At 52.6% G+C, this 17,910-nt stretch overlaps 1 protein-coding gene across 6 annotated transcripts in view; it reads right to left on the bottom strand.

Annotated features, from left to right (window-relative positions):
- Positions 1 to 17,910, bottom strand: part of LOC111251831 (uncharacterized) — a 40,537-nt gene that overhangs the window by 8,639 nt on the left and 13,988 nt on the right. For all 6 annotated transcript variants that reach the window (XR_015328417.1, XR_015328418.1, XR_015328419.1 and 3 more), the window contains 4 exons: positions 16,042 to 17,026; positions 15,400 to 15,624; positions 12,553 to 12,604; positions 7,655 to 7,971 (listed from right to left, as the gene is read on the bottom strand). Coding sequence is in view for 3 of the 6 variants with exons in the window: in XM_022808866.2 (XP_022664601.1) it covers positions 7,655 to 7,971; positions 12,553 to 12,604; positions 15,400 to 15,624; positions 16,042 to 16,824 (1,377 nt within the window). In the remaining 3 variants the exon portion in view is untranslated. The remainder of the gene's footprint in view (positions 1 to 7,654; positions 7,972 to 12,552; positions 12,605 to 15,399; positions 15,625 to 16,041; positions 17,027 to 17,910) is intronic.

Genomic DNA, 17,910 nt, shown 5'->3' with positions numbered 1-17,910 from the left:
GTACGAGAAGAAGCTAAGGAGAAGACGAGGGGTGCTGCCTCCGCTGGCGCCACTAAGAGAAGTGGGGGTAACGGCAATGGCGGTAATGCTCTGCTGCTGCCGCTGAGGCTGTTCCTGCTGCCACCAGTACTGGTGAGACGCAGGGGAAAGCAACGCTGTGGACGGGAGGTTGAAGCACTAGGATGAGCTGAGCGCCTCGAACAGAACAGAGACCGAGCAGCTGCGAAGATGAGGGAAGAACGGATGGAGAGAGTGAAAAGGCAAGAGCAGCACAGTAAGGAAGAAGAGGACTGGCACCGAGCGCAGCGAAGAGTGGCAGCCGAGGCGATGGAAGCAGTAGCAGTGGCAGCGGCGGCGACTAGCTATCTCCGCGGCTGAGGCCACTCGACAGGAACGAGGGGCCGCAGAAAGAGACAAACGCTGCTGCAAGAGAAACGACTCGGGGGAGCTGAACCAGTGGCGACGACGGGAGCCCACAAAATTCGGGGCATGGGGAAGTGTAGAGGGGCGAGGGCAACGGTAGATGGGAACGGAGCAAAAGAAAGAACGGAAGAAGAGAACGGGGCCAAGAACCGAGCCGAGTCGAGCGAACCAAGAGGGAAGCGGTGGTAGCAGCAGCCGTGGCACCGTAGCTCAGAAAGGCATCGCGGTGGTAGTGTCGACAACGACGAAGAGAGTAGCAGAACGAGACGAACAGAGGAAGTGAGAGATAGACATCGGACGCGAGAAACAGCAGAAGCAGGAAACCTCGACGCGAATGGGAACGGCGACGGACGAGCTGTGGGACGATTTCTGCTGCTGCAATGCAGTGCACAAGCAGGAACAGCAGCAGAACGACACACAGCAGATGACGCAGGCTGGCAAACGGGGCTGACGTCTGAGCAGCCACTAGCGGTGGCACTGACGGCCGCAGCAGAGGCGGCGGGGGTTGTGGCGGCTGCAGAACCAACGGCCTTCTTCCTTGAATGCCCTCGTGGGCACGGCAGGTGCAGGGGAGGGCTGAAGAAAAGTCTTGCAGTCTCTGCGGAAACAGAAATACGGGTACACTCGAGGTGCTTAGGTCGGAGAGATGGGGACTGTCAACGCTTGACTATGAACAGAGTTGGCCGTTAGGCAACGCAACTAGCTTGGGTTTCACACGTCGTTTTGGCCTTTATTAGCAACGAGTGACCCCACTATGCAGCTGATAAAGGGCGAGATGAAGCGAGCTCACACAGCCTCTAGACACATACGCATTTCAGTTTTAGCTTAGCGTAGTTCAACGACTCTTGAATATGCAGTCGACCGCTATGTCAGCTAAGAAACGCTAGTTAACAATGGAGCATATCGATATTTATTCGGTGGGCGAATTCCCAAAAACAACATATATTTTGGCCAAGTTGTAACATTCTGGGATGCTGCACCTCTAACTCGAAGAAAGTCGTCATTTTAATCGGCATCTGTCGTTTGAACAGGCATTCCATTTTTATATATGCGTACCCATTCCCATTGTAACGCGAAGTCTGTCTGCTAAGGTTGTTCAGCCATATGGACCACCAAGGTAGAAGGCTAGAGTTCTTATGCTAAGGCAAGTAACAACTACTACAGCTACTCTACCTGGGAGCAGTACAACTCGCCCAACCCAGGATTAGATGGTCTCGGTTGCGCATTCCGTGATCCGCGATTTGTGAATGATGGTGGTGGTAGTGATCGCGGAGATAGCTGGCAGGTCGGCGTCATCCATCGCACCCACGCCGTTTGTATGACCGACCGCTAGTCTCCCATTCTCGATCGGCGTTTCATTCGATTCCATTCTACTCTTCCCTTGTGCTGATCAGCTTGGCTTTCTTCGATGCTGCAGCAGCGCTGTATTGATTTACCATCCGGCAGCGAGCAAACGCTGCGGCGACGACGACGACGACGACGACGACGACGACGACGACGACGACGACGACGACGACGACGACGACGGCGACGGCGACGGCGACGACGACGACGACGACGACGACGACGACGACGACGACGACGACGACGACGACGACGACGACGACGACGAGATAGCTAGTGAGTGCGTACGCGCTACTGCTATCTCACTATCTCCACCACTAGTGAAGCTCACAGATTTACTGTGCTTAGGCCGACACTTTGGCGCTTGTAGGAGTGTGCGTTCGCATTTTGAGGGGAGGAGAGAAGAAGGGGCGCTGCGGAGAATCGTGGGGGAAAGTGTGAGTTGTTAGCCTGAGTTGAGCTGAGCTGCTTTGAGATAGCCACCAGATAGGCCATCGTCGTCCTGCCGAGCCCCGCGCCTACACACGTGGATACCGCTGAGAGGGAAGCATGCAAGCCAACGGGGGATGGACGGTAATCAGAAGAAGAAGGCACGACTGCCATCGGTCTGCTCATCCAGGCCGCCGTTCCGATACCGTGCCTCCCTTAAACACCCGTCCCTTGAAGTGCAACCAGCACAATGCTAGCAGCAGCACCGCCAGCTTAGTTGTATGGAGGCTATGAATTGGGGACAAGGCTAACCTGGGCTTAGCAGAGAAATAAGTTGGTTTCTTTGGCAAGGCCACATCGACCCAAGGGTAACGCTGATAAACGCCTAGATATCTACAGCTACAGAAACAGCTATTGCAGAAAGGTAACTCTGGTTGTGCCGACCGACTGCCGCCACCGCCGCTTGCGTGCGAGGGGTCTGTTGTGTGGACCGCCAAGAGACCTACTCGTACTTTTTCTCTCTTCTATGATTTACTACTAGTTATCAAGGTGCATGACGGAAGTCTGAAGACGAGCTAAACTCTATTTAATAATTGCACTTCCACCTCTTATGCCACCATTTGCATCAATTTCTTCAGGATCTTTGACAGTGGTGCAGTCTTTAGCGTACGATATCGCTGCAAGCAGTTACGCAACACTCGATTGTGGACTCAAACCATTACTCCCTGGTTTATCGGACTCGTACCTTCCTCATTATTTAGAGAGTTTCTCAGGATGGGGAACAGTTGCAAATCAGCTATAAAGACGGTTGTATCATATTCGCTCTAGCTTGTCTTTTCATTTACTTAGATATAGCAAACTTCAGTTAAAAAAAAAGTTGTATTCGCTTTAATAGCTTCACATTACTATAAATATGCAGGGTAATTAATAATAATCATAACAGTAACCCATGCTCTTTGGGATACAAAACAGAAGTGAGATGCTGTCATTGGCAACGGCGCATTGGTAGACTGATCACTATACATTTCTCTAGCTAGAGGGAAAAATTTTTTAGACGCTCTGACTTTTTACTATTCTACATGTTTGGGGGTAGCACAAGCCAGTATAGCATAAAGTTACTTTGACGTTGCCACAACGGTTGACGCATCAGTCCGCTTGCTTGACTACATTGCCAAGACTCGTCGGAAGTCGCAACTTCTTTGTTGTGCGTGTGTGTGTGTATGAATGTCGAAACGTGGATGTCGATCGATGCTAGCCGACGGCAAGGGTGGCTTTGTCGCCGCCATAAAAGGAATCCTGGCGACCACCTTCGGCCGAGTCCAACATCTGGAGTTTGGGTGTGCCAAGCCTGTCTATGGGTCTGAGCATTGGACCGGGATCTGAGGAGGACTCTGTTATCGTTGTTGTTGTTGGAGAAGGGAGGGAGCCCCGGTTAGGTCCTACGAGACAACGCCCTAGTCCTTGGTCCCCATGCACTACCCTTCAGCTTCTTCGATAGGTTGGCTGCTTGGTTGGTTGGTGTTTACGTCTCCTGCAGGGTAAGCTGCAGTTTGCGCCTATCCGCTCGCCTGCCTAACTGCATGCCAACTCAGTTTCGCTGACCACTGGCGGCTGGTGGTCAGTAGAAAAGGCTGAAGTAGGTCGGTCGCTCAACGTGTTTAGCGACCATGCAAACCTAGAATAAAGGCACTTTGCTGAACAACTCTTCGCATCCCACGCTGGTTTCTATCCTCACTTCGCATATAGCAGAAATCGTCAAACGAAGGCCCATAACAGCAAGCACGAGCCCTCTAAACCCCTGCAAGCGCTCATTTGAGCTACTGTGACCGCATTTTGCATTGGCCCCATCGAGCTGCTACCGTTGCCCCCATTATCGCAATTACCCCCGTACATATTCCTTTTCTCTACCCCAAACCATTCTGCCTGCTCATCCTATACCGGCAGCATGGTTGGCAGGCGGACATGCGAACGAACGAGGTAGCTTGCTTGAGAACGACCGTCGACTCTGGCAGCTACTGCCGACAGCAGCAGCAACTCGCTACTGCGCGGTGCAAAACGACAGGCGAAGTCCGAGACCACCGCCACACACCCCCAGCTATCCAGCCACATCGCACAAGCAGCTACCGGCTCCACCTTCCGCCTAGCCAAGTGGAATTTTGGTGCTGTAACGGCTGCCGGTGCTGCTGAAGCTTCCGCTGGGATGTTGGAAGGAGAAGCGCGCGGAAAGTGCGCGCGCCAGGGAGAGGTAGAGAGATAACATGCAAGAGCAGAAGAGAACCGACCGAGCCGAGAAGAACAGAGCAAAGAACACGCAGCGGCTCGGGTGGCCGTACCCATTGGTTAAAAGGAGAGCAAACGGGGAATGGAGGGGACAGGCAAGCAGAGCAGCCAGCCAGCTAGCGAAAAAAGGAGCAGACAAGCAGCTACGGCAGGAACGGGGACGACGAAGAAAACAACAACAACAACAACAACGCAGCGAAGGAACAATTGATGCCACTGGAGTAGCCGATAAGTAAAGTGGTAAGAAAAGGGAAAAAAAGACGCGTGCTATCGGGTAGTAGGCTACCGCCGCTGAACACACACAAACATACAGGCGGATGGCACTCGCAGGTAGCTGGAGATCCTGATGAAAGCTAGCAGAACAACTTGAACAGCTGCTACAGCTGTTGTAACACCTACATCTAACCAGCTATGATCGGGCCGATTGCATACGTTTGATCAAAGAGGGATCGAGAACCGCTAGAAGCAATTCGCAAATCAGCTAGCCGGAAACAACATTATATCGTATGATGCAGCTGTCTATGCCCTATGAATAGTTCTGTAGAGCATACATTCTGTTCTCTTTTAACCCATAGTGACAATTCCGTCTTTTCGTGCTGAAACGATCCCCGGCGCGTTTCGGCCGATGGGTTGCGTGTCTACTATACTATAAAGGAGAGAGAAGAGCATAGATCGACTGACCGCTAAATGCTATTGCTGTTTATTGCCTACAGTTTGTCCCTGATAAAATGCTTCGTTTGTGCAATCTAAATTTCTATATCTTCACTTGTAAAAAGTCGTTGTTTTGTTAAACTTTTTATTTTTTTCCACTATTCTTCTTCTCCACCACTATCACAGTTGCTATCGTTGTTTCACGATCATTTGTAGGCATCGATAACACGTTTGCGCATAAAATCATATGATATCTCGTCGTCGACTTGCGACTAATTTTGGCCAGTTATATGCTCAGCCGTAAGTGACCTAAAGTCGGTCATATTGCTATTACTGTTAACGAAGCTGCTTAAGCTCTATCGTTCTTAGTAAAAATTGTCGACCACGACCCAACTGCAATATTCTAAGTGCAACACCTTTGAGTGGTCTATACTTTGTCGAAAAAACAGCTAGAAATGGGTAGATGTTAAAGCTGACATCGAGTCATTGATTTCTTCATGTGCTAACGAAGAGCTTAGCGATTTATAGAACGATTACCTATCGTCAAGTTTTTTTTCCCATACTTGTTGTCTTTTTTTCCATACTTAAGACATCAAGTTGGTAGCCAATGCAACTTGTGAGATGCTGCATAAAATTTAGATTCGACGTTTTGTTCCCGTGATGGTACCTACTAGTAATATGGGCGCATGCCAGCTAGCTCTTCTGCTCGTTTGTATGGATGCTCTTCGAGAAAAAATACTTATGACATTTAATTGGATGTCTAGCCTAGCCCAGAGAATACTTAATAAATTGAGTCATCGTCACCGTCAACCTTGCTAGGCCACTTAGAAACCACTAAATACGAGCTAAAGGTTGTTATGTTTTATAGCAAGCAATTAATGTTCAGACATCTAATACGTGGACATGCAGATAGACGGCTAGACCGTAGAGAAAATGCTCCCTCAAAGAAAAGCCGAGACCTACTACAATGAAAGCAAGATAATAGCGCCAAAGAGGTATCAGTTCTTGGAAGGAACAATTTTTTTTGCCGATGCTAGCTGCTGTTATACTTGTTTTGCCTGTCTGCTCAGCCGGCGATCAGGCTGTCGTCTGTATTTGCGACCAGGATTCGCTCTAGATGACGATAGTGCTACTGGTAAATGCACCGTCCCGATCCTTGCGAAAAAGAGCGCGGCCTCACAAACGCTTTATGGCCAAAGCCACAGAGAACGCATAGATGTAGTTCACCGCGAGTGTGAATGAGTGAAGCAACAACGGTGGCCGATTGGAACGTTATGGGAAAGAAGATGTCCTGTCAGCTACGGAGCGGCGGAGTCGGCGTGCCAGTAGCTCTAGTTGCTAGAGCGCCCCCATGGTGAACTGACAGCATTACTTTAACAGAGGCTTCTACAACAACAACAACAACAACTGCTGCAGTCATTGCCATCACCCACAGTATCATCGTGACGTTGCCATAAGATGGCAAACCTTCAACACTAACCCGCTGCTCACAGTTACTTGTGGCAGTGATCGTATGGCAGTGTAGGTAACCAGCAATGCCAGAACCCCTGAATGACAGCCGGTCGGACTCGCGAAAGCGTACCACGTCACTGACTGGAACAGACCAGGCCGAGTTAAGCTTCCTGGCAGGCGGACTAGCAGTAGGATGGCGGCTGAAAGCAGGGCAGACAGGCGGGCGGTTAAGCAAGCCAGCAAACACACTGACTCGCTAAACAGGATGAAGCTGTTCGGGATGGAGAGAAGCTCGTCTAGCGAGCTAGCTAGCTGGTTGACTGGAGGTTGCCGCTCGACTGGCCCCTAGAGTCACTGGAGTTCCCTCAGCAGCCAGCCAGCCAGGGACCGGCCAGCCACCGACTGCTAGACAGGCAAGCAGCCATCCTGTACTTGGGCCAGCTTGAGTCGGTTGCTTCCGTCCAACCACTAGCAGTAGGCGGCGATGGTGGTAGTGGCTCCTGTGTGCGGCCTGCGACCTTCGGCCGAAACCAGCTTGGTCGTTCGGTTGTACTACTCTGGCTAACGGGTGGGTCTAAACGGGGGTCATGTGTATGGGTGTGTAGGCGTTTGGGGAGTGTAGGATCTGTGTGTTGACGGCAGCAGTAGTGGCGACTCGAAACAGGCGGCTGGCTTAGGCTGTGTCGTGCTGCAGTGGTGGTAGTAGGACCTAGGGAGCACCGAGGGAAGTGAGGGGGTAGTAGTAGTTGTAGTGGTAGTAATAGTAGTAGCGTGTGGGTGGAGACGGACGCAGCTAGCGAGAGGAGGAAAGAGGGGGGAAGGGCTTTAGATCCCGCGACAGATCCCATAGTGGATGGAGCCTTGCCTCAAGGAGGACTCGGCCGCTTTCCTAACTCGAAGCAAGACCCCGAAACGAAGAACGGAGGTCTTAGCCCCCGTCCCCTCTCAGTCCCCAACTGCCTTCCACTTCTCAGCTCAACCCGTTCCCCCTTTCCACCAGGCCAACAGCATTGGGCAATGCTCCCCAAGCAGAGGGCCTTCTACTCCTACTACGGAGCTTGTCTGCAGGACTCACCAGGTTGCCGGTGCGAGCAGCACGGTGAAGCAGGGACTCCTCCAGTTGTTCGGGAACTACGGTCACGGGTCCCGCTGCTGTGATCGGTGCTAGCTGCGAAGGTGAACTCTGCTGCAGTGGTAGGCTTGAGTTCGCAACCGAGGAGGTTGCGGCTGGCTCATCCCACTTCTGTAACACCTGCACGGCTCGCTTTTTAGGCTTTATGTTGGCAATTCCTGGGATACTGGAGGCGATACTGTTGATAGTCTGGCATGCTTCCTCGGGAATGTCAGGTGAAGCTAGTCTTCGTTTTTTCGGATGCAAACTAAACTTGAAATCTGAAATTGCACCAAGATAGGAACTATTAAGAAACCACTGGTAAAAGCGGATCTACTTTATTCTTTTTTGTCAGCTATTATTATTCACCCTAACAGGACACGTACGGCCATAAAGCTAAAGTCATCGCAGAGTTACACCTTTTTTAGTGACAATCCCGGATCACGTATATCTTATAGGCTGATAGTACAATTTCGGTGTCTGTCAACGATATTAGTTGCAACCCAACTACACGTCTTCATGCAGGTCGATACAAGTTGCGTGCTGTATTTAGTTTTTGCGTAAAAATTCTGAATTGCCATATGTATATGTACTGGGTCTGGTGTAAATCGACCCTTGCCAAGATAAACGTTTATATCGTTGAACTGAAGATAATTAGCACAGGTTCGAAAAAGATGATGATTGGTATAGAAAAAAGAACGTAAACAAAGTCCATTGAAGGCTCACGCACTGGTCATGGTGGACCCCCTCGTATTTTGCCAATAGTCGTGGCGGTGGTGGTGAGGGTGGTTTTTGCTACGTGGTGATATTTATGGCAATGCTACTATGCAGAAGGGAGGTTTATTGTTGTTGTAATAAAGATTTCATAATAATAACGTGTCAGCTGCTAGCCGACGACAACCAACGATGTTTCTCGGTCTCGCAGTGTTCTGATATCGATGCACATCGCTAAGCCCTCCCTGATTCCCGTTCGCTCTGAGTGCGGAGTACCGGTGCTCTTCCCCTGTTAGATGCTTCGGTGGCTGCCCGCTCGATGGTTCCACGGCGGGCGTTCTGTCAATCCTGTCTCGTGTCTCAGCTTTCGTCTTCGCTTCCGTCGAGCGACTGCCCTGACTTGAGCTGCCGCTTTGCAAGACCCCAATCGTTGCTTTTCCCTCTGCTGCCTCAGCCATCCTTAGTCCCTTTTGGCTTGTGTCCCCTATCCCATTACTCCCTCCATCCCCTTCACCATCTAACCCCAATGCCGCTTTGTCGCGGCTTCTCCATCCCACTCGCCAGCCGGCCTACTTGCCTGTCTGTCTCGCTGCCTTCACAGTGCCCCATCGCATCACCCCTCCAATCGGCAAGGCAACAGTGATGGCTGAAACAGCAGCAGCAGGAAAGCAGAGACTTCGCTAGCTCGGTTCGTCTTTGCATCGCGACTTGACTCTCCTTGCTGCCCCCGACGTTCCCTCTCCCCCCCGGTAGCTCAGTCGCATGCCCGTCGGCCTGCCCGCTCGCTGCTCGACTCGTCTGTTTTGCTGCTCGCTGCCTCGTTCGCCTGTCGTTTGCTCGCTCGCTCACATACTAGCCACCCCAGCTCCGTTGCAGCCGCCGCAGCTACTACTACCGCCACCGTTGCCGCCGATATCACTTTGTGCACACTCATTGGCTACAGCCAAGCACCTAGCTTGGTTGCTCGCTCGTCGCTATTCGGCTTCCTCGCTGCACACGGCGCTGGGTTTCTCCCGCTGTCTGTTCTGTTGAGATCCTCTTGCACAGCTCTGGCTCTCTTCCCCGACACCACCCATCGACACCCCCTGCCCAATAAGGACGCATGCTGGTAGTGGTGGTGACGGCGACAGCAGCGGTGCTTTGCTGCTACGGGCGCGGAACCTCTCTCAGCCACCCACCTCGATTGCGCCGATTCTACTGCTGAAACTGCTGCTACTGCCGCCATTCCCCCAGCAACAGCAACAGCAGACAAGTAAGCAAGTAACCTCCTCTCGCTCGTCCGAACGCCGCCCGTCCACCCGCATCACAGACAGAAAGACACCCGCCCGCCCGCTTTGCGCGTATAGCGTTTGCTTTGCTGTTGCTCCGTGGTGGTTGCCTGCTGCCGCCGCCGGCCTCACCATTACTGCTGCTTTATGACACCGGAGCAGGGACTCAGTTTCTCGTAGCCCTTATTCGATACTCCAGCAAGAAGTTGCTGTTACAACCACGCGTGTGGCTTGGGGCTGCTAGTCTCCAGAGAGAACGAGCGCAGCGTCACAATGGCAAACGGGCAAGTTAGGAGGACGAGGAAGCTCGCAGTCGACAAGCGCTCGCCGAGCAGACAGGCAGACGAGCTGGCTTCTGCGAAAAATGGGACGACAAGGTGGGGGATCGTCGTCATCGGTCGCTTGCTCGGTCTCTCGATCGCTCGGCAGAGGGTAGGAGGCCGCCGTTGGGACAGGGGTGGGCGGTTCCGTCAAATTATTCGCCTATCTCACCGCCGCCGCCGCCGCCCCCGCCGTCCGCCTGTTACCTCGCTCGGCGCTGCTGCTTGGTTCGCCGCCTGTGTCTCTGCGCCCTTTCTCTCGCTTTCTCCCATCTTTCTCCGCGTCTGTATTTCTCTCTTCTATTCGCTCGGTCCCGCTGGCTGCTTCTCTGGCTCGCCAAAACGGACGGCTCAGGCTTGAGCAGGGTTTCCACGCTCTGCAGACGGGCCGGAGGCTGCTGCTGGTGTCGGAAAGACGAGGACGAGGGATGAAGGGCGAAGCAAGGCAAAGAAAGGATGATGATGCTGGTGGTGGGATGAGACCAGGCCAGCCAGCGGAGTGTCAGGAGCCAACCAGGGCAACGGGGTGCGGGTACTGTGCGCAGTGGGAGGGATCAATGACAAGCCCGCGGAGCAGTCCTAGTGGAGACACAGGAACAACCCGAACCAGTTTCTTTTCACACACGCACACATACGCAGCGCACGGTTGCACACACGCACAGCCACCCAATAGTCGGACAGTCCGTCGGGTCCTGCCTGGTGATGCTGGGAAACAGTATGCGAGTAAAGCTAGAAAGTCCACCATACGCTATCATTTTTGAAGCATGCCCAAAAGCTTTCTGGGAGCCTCCCTGTGGTCTTAATCGAACCTATATGGCATGCCGCTTGGACCTAAGGACTAAGTCCTTGTTCTCTTTTACCCTGTATCATCCGGCACCCCATCAGTCTTGATTTTCTTGCCCCTTTCTGTGTCGGTCAGTCGGTCCGCTCAAGAAAAAGACGATCGATTGACTTCACTACTGCCCTGTTCGCCGGTACAGCCGCCTGCTATACCGCTTCTGCCCATTCCGTAAGCTTTTAGTCTGGCTGCTAGGCGCGCCTGTTTCTTTACTTTTACGCCGAACGTGCCTACCTATGTTCTACAGTAGGTTCATATAATGCTGTTTATGCTGCGACATCGGTATCGGCAGTTGCTACCCGGCCTAATCTAAGGACCATGGCGACCAGAAGCACACGTTGTGGGTTAGGCTATAGAGTCTCCGCGTCATGTCCGTGTACCGGCGCTGATAGAAGCAATGGAGGGATGGGCGCTCCGCCTGACTTACTTCTACTCAGTCACTAGAGGAGAATTTTGGCCCAGGGAGAGTACTTTGTACGCTACTGGTGTTCCTGCTGATGCGCAGTCGTGTAGAGTATTGTCTGTTGACAGATGCGCGACCAGCAGGGCGTTAAGTGCACTCATGGGGACAAGTTCCCGCCGGTCGCCCTCTATCCGCCCTTCCTTTCTCAATGACCCAGCGCGGCTGCCGTATCCACCCCGAGACGCGTCAACGATCGGTCAGTCAGTCATATGGCCAGTCACATCGTTTCCCCCTTATTCACCTTACCCCCCTCCCCCTTCCCCTCAAAGTTCACTCTGATTTCGGCGCGACGCTATCTCTCTGTTGAACCTACCACCAAGATTAACCCGCCATATATATATATATATATAGTGTATATGTCAGTTACCCAGTTAGCGAGAGTTTTGTTGTCGATCCGCAAGCATCACTAGTGGGACCGCGAATCGTACACGCCGATCCGATCTGGCATCTGTCTATAAGTAGTAGTCATAATGAAAGGGAAGGATCTGAGTGCCGCTGATTAGGGTGTCCCGTGATCAACTAAATTTAGTCTTGTTCATATAAGAAGCGCTTATCTGTACATTTACATTAAGTAATAAATGATTATTGGTATTCCTGTATCTGTGTTTGTGTATGAAGGATGTGAATGTGTGTGTGTGTGTGTTCCATATGAAAGTGGGTGTATTAGAATACGCTCGCGACAAAAATTGTTGAACTTGAGATGGACAAAATGATTGCGTTGCACTCCAAAAAACTATACCATCTGTGAGTAGTGCAAATGTAGCGTCCTAATTCATGATGTGGGCAACGCGAATGCTCTCCGATGATGTTCGCCCACTCTCTCCGGACTCGCCGCTAGCCCTAACACATGTCCACCTCGTCATCATGGTCCGTTACTTCTGCCGCTGCTTTCCGGGCGCAGCAGCGAACTTAAGTGTGTGGGTGGCTGCGTGTGTGTATTTCGACAGCGGCGATGGTCGAAAAGACAGCAATTGTATAGCAAGGTTGATGAAACATTTAACGGCTAGAAACGTTGCTGCTATTGAGCCAGTCATCGTGCAATGCCTACGACCGACTCGATCAGCACCTTTGGTGCACCACTCCTTCTCCTTCTCCTCCTCCTCCTCCCCTCCTCCTCCTCCTCCCCCCTTCCTCCTAAATTATTCCAGTGCGCGGTCGTCACTTTAAAGATGCGGCTCTGTTCAGTTGTCTAATAGTTCTAGCGCCATAGCGTAGAAGTGATTTAGCTATTGTGAAGCGAACGTAAGTTCAGTACGTACCTTTAGCCTCCTCATCCTTAGTTGCGCTGCACTCACCGGCGCCTGTGACTGCCTGAAAGGAAGAAAAAACCGAAGGCACCCCTTGAGTAACGCCTGAAACCTGTCTAATAGCCTGGCACCAGTTCTTTAATGTGGAACCAGTGACAAACGGCCAAATTGTTGACACATGCCTTTACAGCCAATGTTCGACTTGTCGGCATGCATCGCATATGCCTCAACCTCTTTTTAGATTTTTCAGCCGTCTCTAGAACCGTCCTACTTCCCGCAGCTTAATGCAGTCTATAAAAATACTTAAGATAGTCTCTCATAGGTGAAAATGAAATTATAAGAAGCGGATGATTTCGTTTTTGTATTGGACTCGTTGGTCTTTTACAGGCAGCCATCGGTGCGCATTTTCTGGGTTTTTAATTCGTCCGCCTACGGTCTTCGCTGACCGCTCTTTACTCTGCTTATTCTTTAAGGATTTGCACAGGTACGAGACAGGACGCCTCTTTGTTTTTCTCGCTCTCTTATTGCCGTTCTATCTGGATATGCCATTAACAATCCTTCTCTCTTCTAGTGCCTAGGACAGTAGTATTTCATGCAAGCGAGACTTGCCTCAATCGCCGCCTCATTCTTCTCGCGCATTCTGAGCCATGGTAATTTAGCTCGTTTGGGGGGTGGCGATGGCGGGGGTCAAGGGTATTGGAGAACGGAGAAAGGGGCCATCGTAGTCCCGTTCCGTCACCCTTGGAGGCCCGTCGGCGTCATCTCACCGCAGAGTGAGAGCAGCTCAATGGGGAAATCCTCCGGCCATCGCGCTGTCCCAAATATATCATGGCGAGCCGCGCGCGACCGATCGTCAGACCACTATCGCCGCCACCTCCATTCGGCGACTTCATAAAAAAAGGCATGATGAGTCAGCTGTGTGGCGACCAGGAGCAGCAGACAAGGCACCAACACCAGTAGTCGAAGGCAGCCTGTATCGCACCATACTATAGCACTGCCTTTGCCGCCCGTTTTACCACTGCCACAACCGCTACTAACGCCATACAGAAAGCAGGCCAAAGCGTCGCAAGGCAACGGCGGTTGGCAGCGGTGCCGCCGTCGGTTCGTTTGTTCGCAGCACTCACTACTATCGCCACGCCACTCCCGTTACCGCCACCGAGGCCGCTAGCTCTCGGCGGCCCTTATTCCCCTGCCCTACATCTTCTCTTCTTCTTCTTCTTCTTTTTCTCCGCGCTTCGCTCTGCTCTGAGCTTGCTTTGCCATCGCCTGCTTTGGCTCTCCGAAAAGGAAACGAACAGGCGCGCCGGCGTTACACCCTCCCCTCCCTTCCCCTCCCCTCCCCTTCCTACCCCTTCCCGATCCACACTACACAGAGCAGAGCAAGTCCTTTCTGCAGTGGCAGTAGCAGTAGAAGCAGCCGCCGCGTAAACGCCCTCATCCCTAAGAGGAAAGGAACTGAGAGAAGCAACGGTGGAGGGGGTAGTTGAAGGCGGGTCGGGAGCTCGGTTGGGTGGCTTGCACTGGGGTAAATCGACAAACCGCCGAGACACTTGAGGTTGGCGGAGTAGCCCGCAGCAGCCCACTTTGCCTGTTCCTGCGGTGTGCTGCCACTGCTGCTGTGGGAGCCCACCCGCGTGGAGTTCCCGTTTCCCCATCGTCGTTGTCGTTCTCCTTTTACTCCTGCTCACCCCCTTACACTGCTGCTATCCCCCTCCATACTCGGCCCTTTCACCCAGCTTACACGGCCACGCCATCGCCATCGTGCACTGCACAACGTAGTAGCATCGAGACCAGAAACTGACGGCAAAGAAGCAGCACAACTCCCCATCTGCCTGTTCACAGTCGCCATTCTCCATTGCATCGTTGTGCCGTTTCTACCGCCGCCTGCTTGCTCACCCGGCGCCCTGACAGCCGCGGCCTGCAGGCAGCGAATAGCCAACCACTACTCTATCCCCCCTCCCCGCGCTTCGTCCCGTTAGCCTGTCGTCCCCGCATCGCTTCTCCGTTTGCAGCTGCAGAGGCAACCCGCACTACCACCCCCCGCCGGCACGAACAACCGCGGCCGTTGCCGCCGCAGCCTCGTCCGCCGCCGCCGCCGTTACCACCACGACCACCGCCACCAGTAGTGCGACTGTCAGCGGCGGCGGTTGCGGCCGTCGCCGCTCCTGCGGCATCGACACTGGCATTCCAAGTGGAGGCGCTGCGAGACGCGCAAGCGGTACTCAGAGGGAAAGGAACGAGGAACAACATAGGGCTGGACCATCACTTCTACTACTTCTACCAGGACCATTGCGGCCGCTACTGCTGTTACCGTTATTCCGCACGCAACGCAGGGCGATGGCACGGCAGGCCGATGGCAGTCTGCCTAGCTGGCTCGCTGTCTGCTCGTCAGCCTGGTTGCTTTGCTGCGACTCAAGGCGGCGCGAAAGCGAGCAACCAAGGAAAGGAGAAGCAGGCCGATGGACCAGTCGCTCGCTCGGGGCGAGCGAAGTGCGAGAGGGCGAGGAACGAGCGGGGGAGCAACGGGTGAGCAACGCTGATTGCGAACAGCAGCCGGAGAGCCGCCACCGTCGACCTGCGAGACGACCAAGCTGGGGGCCATCGTCGGAGTGGTGCTGCTGCTGCTTTCTGCCAGCCACTAGCGGCCCTTCTGCCGTCGAGTAGAAAGAAGGGATCGCTTTCTACAGCTGTCTTTGCCCCTCACGCGCAGTCTGCTGCTGCTGCTGCGACGGTGGAGGGGCTGGTAGTAGTAGCGATGGCGAGTAGGAGAGCTCAAGTATGCGCTACCAGCGAACCAGTAGCAGCCGCAGAAGTGGCGACGGCGATGGCGGTGGTAGTAAGGTGAGGAAATGTACGTACCGTCGTTGAATCGTCGGGCTTGCTGAGAGCTTCGATGTTGAACGGCGTTTTCTTGGGCTTGCTTGGCTTGGTTGGCGTGGGGCAGCCAACGTCGTCCTTCCACGGCTGAAAGGTTTTTTCAGTTTTAGCAGGGGCTTTTGGTGCAGCCGCTGCCAGTTGTGCCTGTACCTGAGGCACCGGCTTCTGAGGTGACGATTGTGATACGTGCGGTTTGATGGTCGACCCCTGCGCAATACAACATCAGCAATGTCAGTAATAGTAATAATAACAGAAATATCGATAACAAAGGTCGTACTTGTTATTTGATCGAATAGCAGATGTGTGTTCGTTTGCTTGCCCTTCCTTACGACATAACAAATCATATTCGTTTCTTCTGTAAAAATGGTTATTATCTCCATGAGACTCACTTCTACGACGAAAGAGCTATTGTACAGCAAGAAGAAAGAATGATATATGAATGCGTTACCTTCAGAGACAACAACTTTGTTTGACTCGACTGATCTCCTAATGGATCATACGCAACAACAATAATAATCATCGTCACCTGCACTGTCGCTGCTACCGCCGTAATCAATAGTAGCACGGAAGTTGAAAATGCGACTAAGAGGAGCTTAAAACAAAAGCGAAGTCGTAAGTGCACACCTCATCGTTGCGGGGTAGCGCCGGCTCAAAGTTCCTCGTAGACCACAAATCCCCCAGTGGGTAGACGGATGGTACGAACGGGTTGCTAGTGTTGGTAAGAGCACCAGTCTGTGTCGACGGGGGCACTGCTGCCGCCGCAGCGGCCGCTGCCGCCGCCGCCGCCGCAGCGGCTGTTGCAGCCGTTACTCCCGGTACTCCAGCAGCCCCTGCAAGAGCTGCCTGTAGGCTCCTTGCTCGAAATACGGCGACAGGGTCGACGAGCGCGTGGCAGGAGAACATGAGCGCTGCCAGCTGCTTCTGCTGCTCGAGGAAAGCACTGCTTGTAGCGCTACCGTCACTGCCGCCACTGCTACAGCTAGTGGTAGTAGTAATGCTGCTGCTACTGTTGATGTTGGTGCTGCTGATGCTACCAGCTGCTGCTGCACCGGCCGCTACAGCCGTTACCGGCTGCTGGTTTAGTCCCAAAGGAGCTGTCTTGCTGCTGCAACTGCTGCTGTCAAAAGTTGAAGCCTTTAGCTCGGTAGCGGAGCCAGCGAGACCAGGCGCCCATTCGGGAAACGCAGAGCCGAGCATCGATGCAGCTAAAGCGCGTTGGTGGTCCAGCAGGTCCCGAGCTGCTGTCATTGGGCAGGACAGTGCGCCCAGCGGAGGCACTGCTAGAGGAGGAGTCTTCGACGATAAATCGAGCGGGAATGTAGATGCGCCTTCGGTAGGCCGTGCCGGTGACCGGGTTGCCCCAGCATTTCCCAGCGCGGCAAAAGGAGAGGCAAACGAATAATACATTCTCACGTATTATTATTGTTATTACTGTGGTTACCAAAAGAAGACAAGAATCTGCGTTCGTTCTTCCTCTACTCGTTTGCTCTTTCACTCCTTCGGTTTGAGGCTTTAGCAGGCCACTGCTGCTACTGCCGCCACCGATGACGCTGATGCTCACTACTATAGAGGAGCCACCCTTGTAGTTTTACTGTCTAATTATTGTTTCCTGAAAAAAAAAACAGCAACGTTTTGTTAGAAAGTCGCAATTTTTCCAGCGAATAATGACAAAGAGTCGTCGTCGTATACTCTACTTATTATCGTCTTCTAAGACAACATTCTACGAAACAACATTCAACGAAATCCAAAGCGGATGGATGCGGCGACGTTTACAATCGGGCTGGCTCTGTCTTTGCCCTATGTGCATCGGTACTCATTTGTCTGTTTTGTTTTGTCTCCCTATTCAACCATCTAAAATTTCCTTAGAGCAGCTAGCAGCCAGCCATTAGTATGTGATCATCGCCAAGGGCAACGGATAGCCGTTGCCGAAGCGAAAAGCTTAGCCGTTTTAACCTGTGGCTGCGAAGTGTCCTTTCCCGCTTGGTTAGGTAAACCACCGCCAGGACACCGTGTCTACGATACATTTATCACAGTGTTACCGGTTATGTCGAGTTGCCAGGCAATATCCATCGTCATCCGATCGGACAATAGCTAAGTATAGGCTACTTATTATATGGTGCATGTTAGAACGCTCGTTGTTGTGATGTAATCAGTATTTGTTGTTACTGCCATGTCCGGCATCAATTTGCTGCGAAGTTGGCGAGGATGATCAATTTACGATTTATTTTGATTCTTTCGGATAGGGAGTTCCGACAACTCAAACCTGCACCTATTTTTGCCAACTTTCATTCGAAACATATAGTCTCTACAAAGACATACAATTTCCTAACCCTATCACTTTCGGTTTCACACTCAAGCTTCCCTCGTTGGTCATTGGCGTCATCACCCAAGTCAACTCAGATTAGTAACAGCGGTTTACTCGTACAACTCAGCAGTGAGCCGTCTGTCGCGCGCTCTCCAGCGCATCGAATCAACCGAATGAAAGCCCAACCG

The sequence above is a fragment of the Varroa destructor genome, unplaced genomic scaffold (assembly GCF_002443255.2).
Source record: "Varroa destructor unplaced genomic scaffold, Vdes_3.0 BEIS01000005.1, whole genome shotgun sequence".
Taxonomy (NCBI): Eukaryota; Metazoa; Arthropoda; class Arachnida; order Mesostigmata; family Varroidae; genus Varroa; species Varroa destructor.
This window is presented reverse-complemented; position numbering and strand designations above follow the sequence as displayed.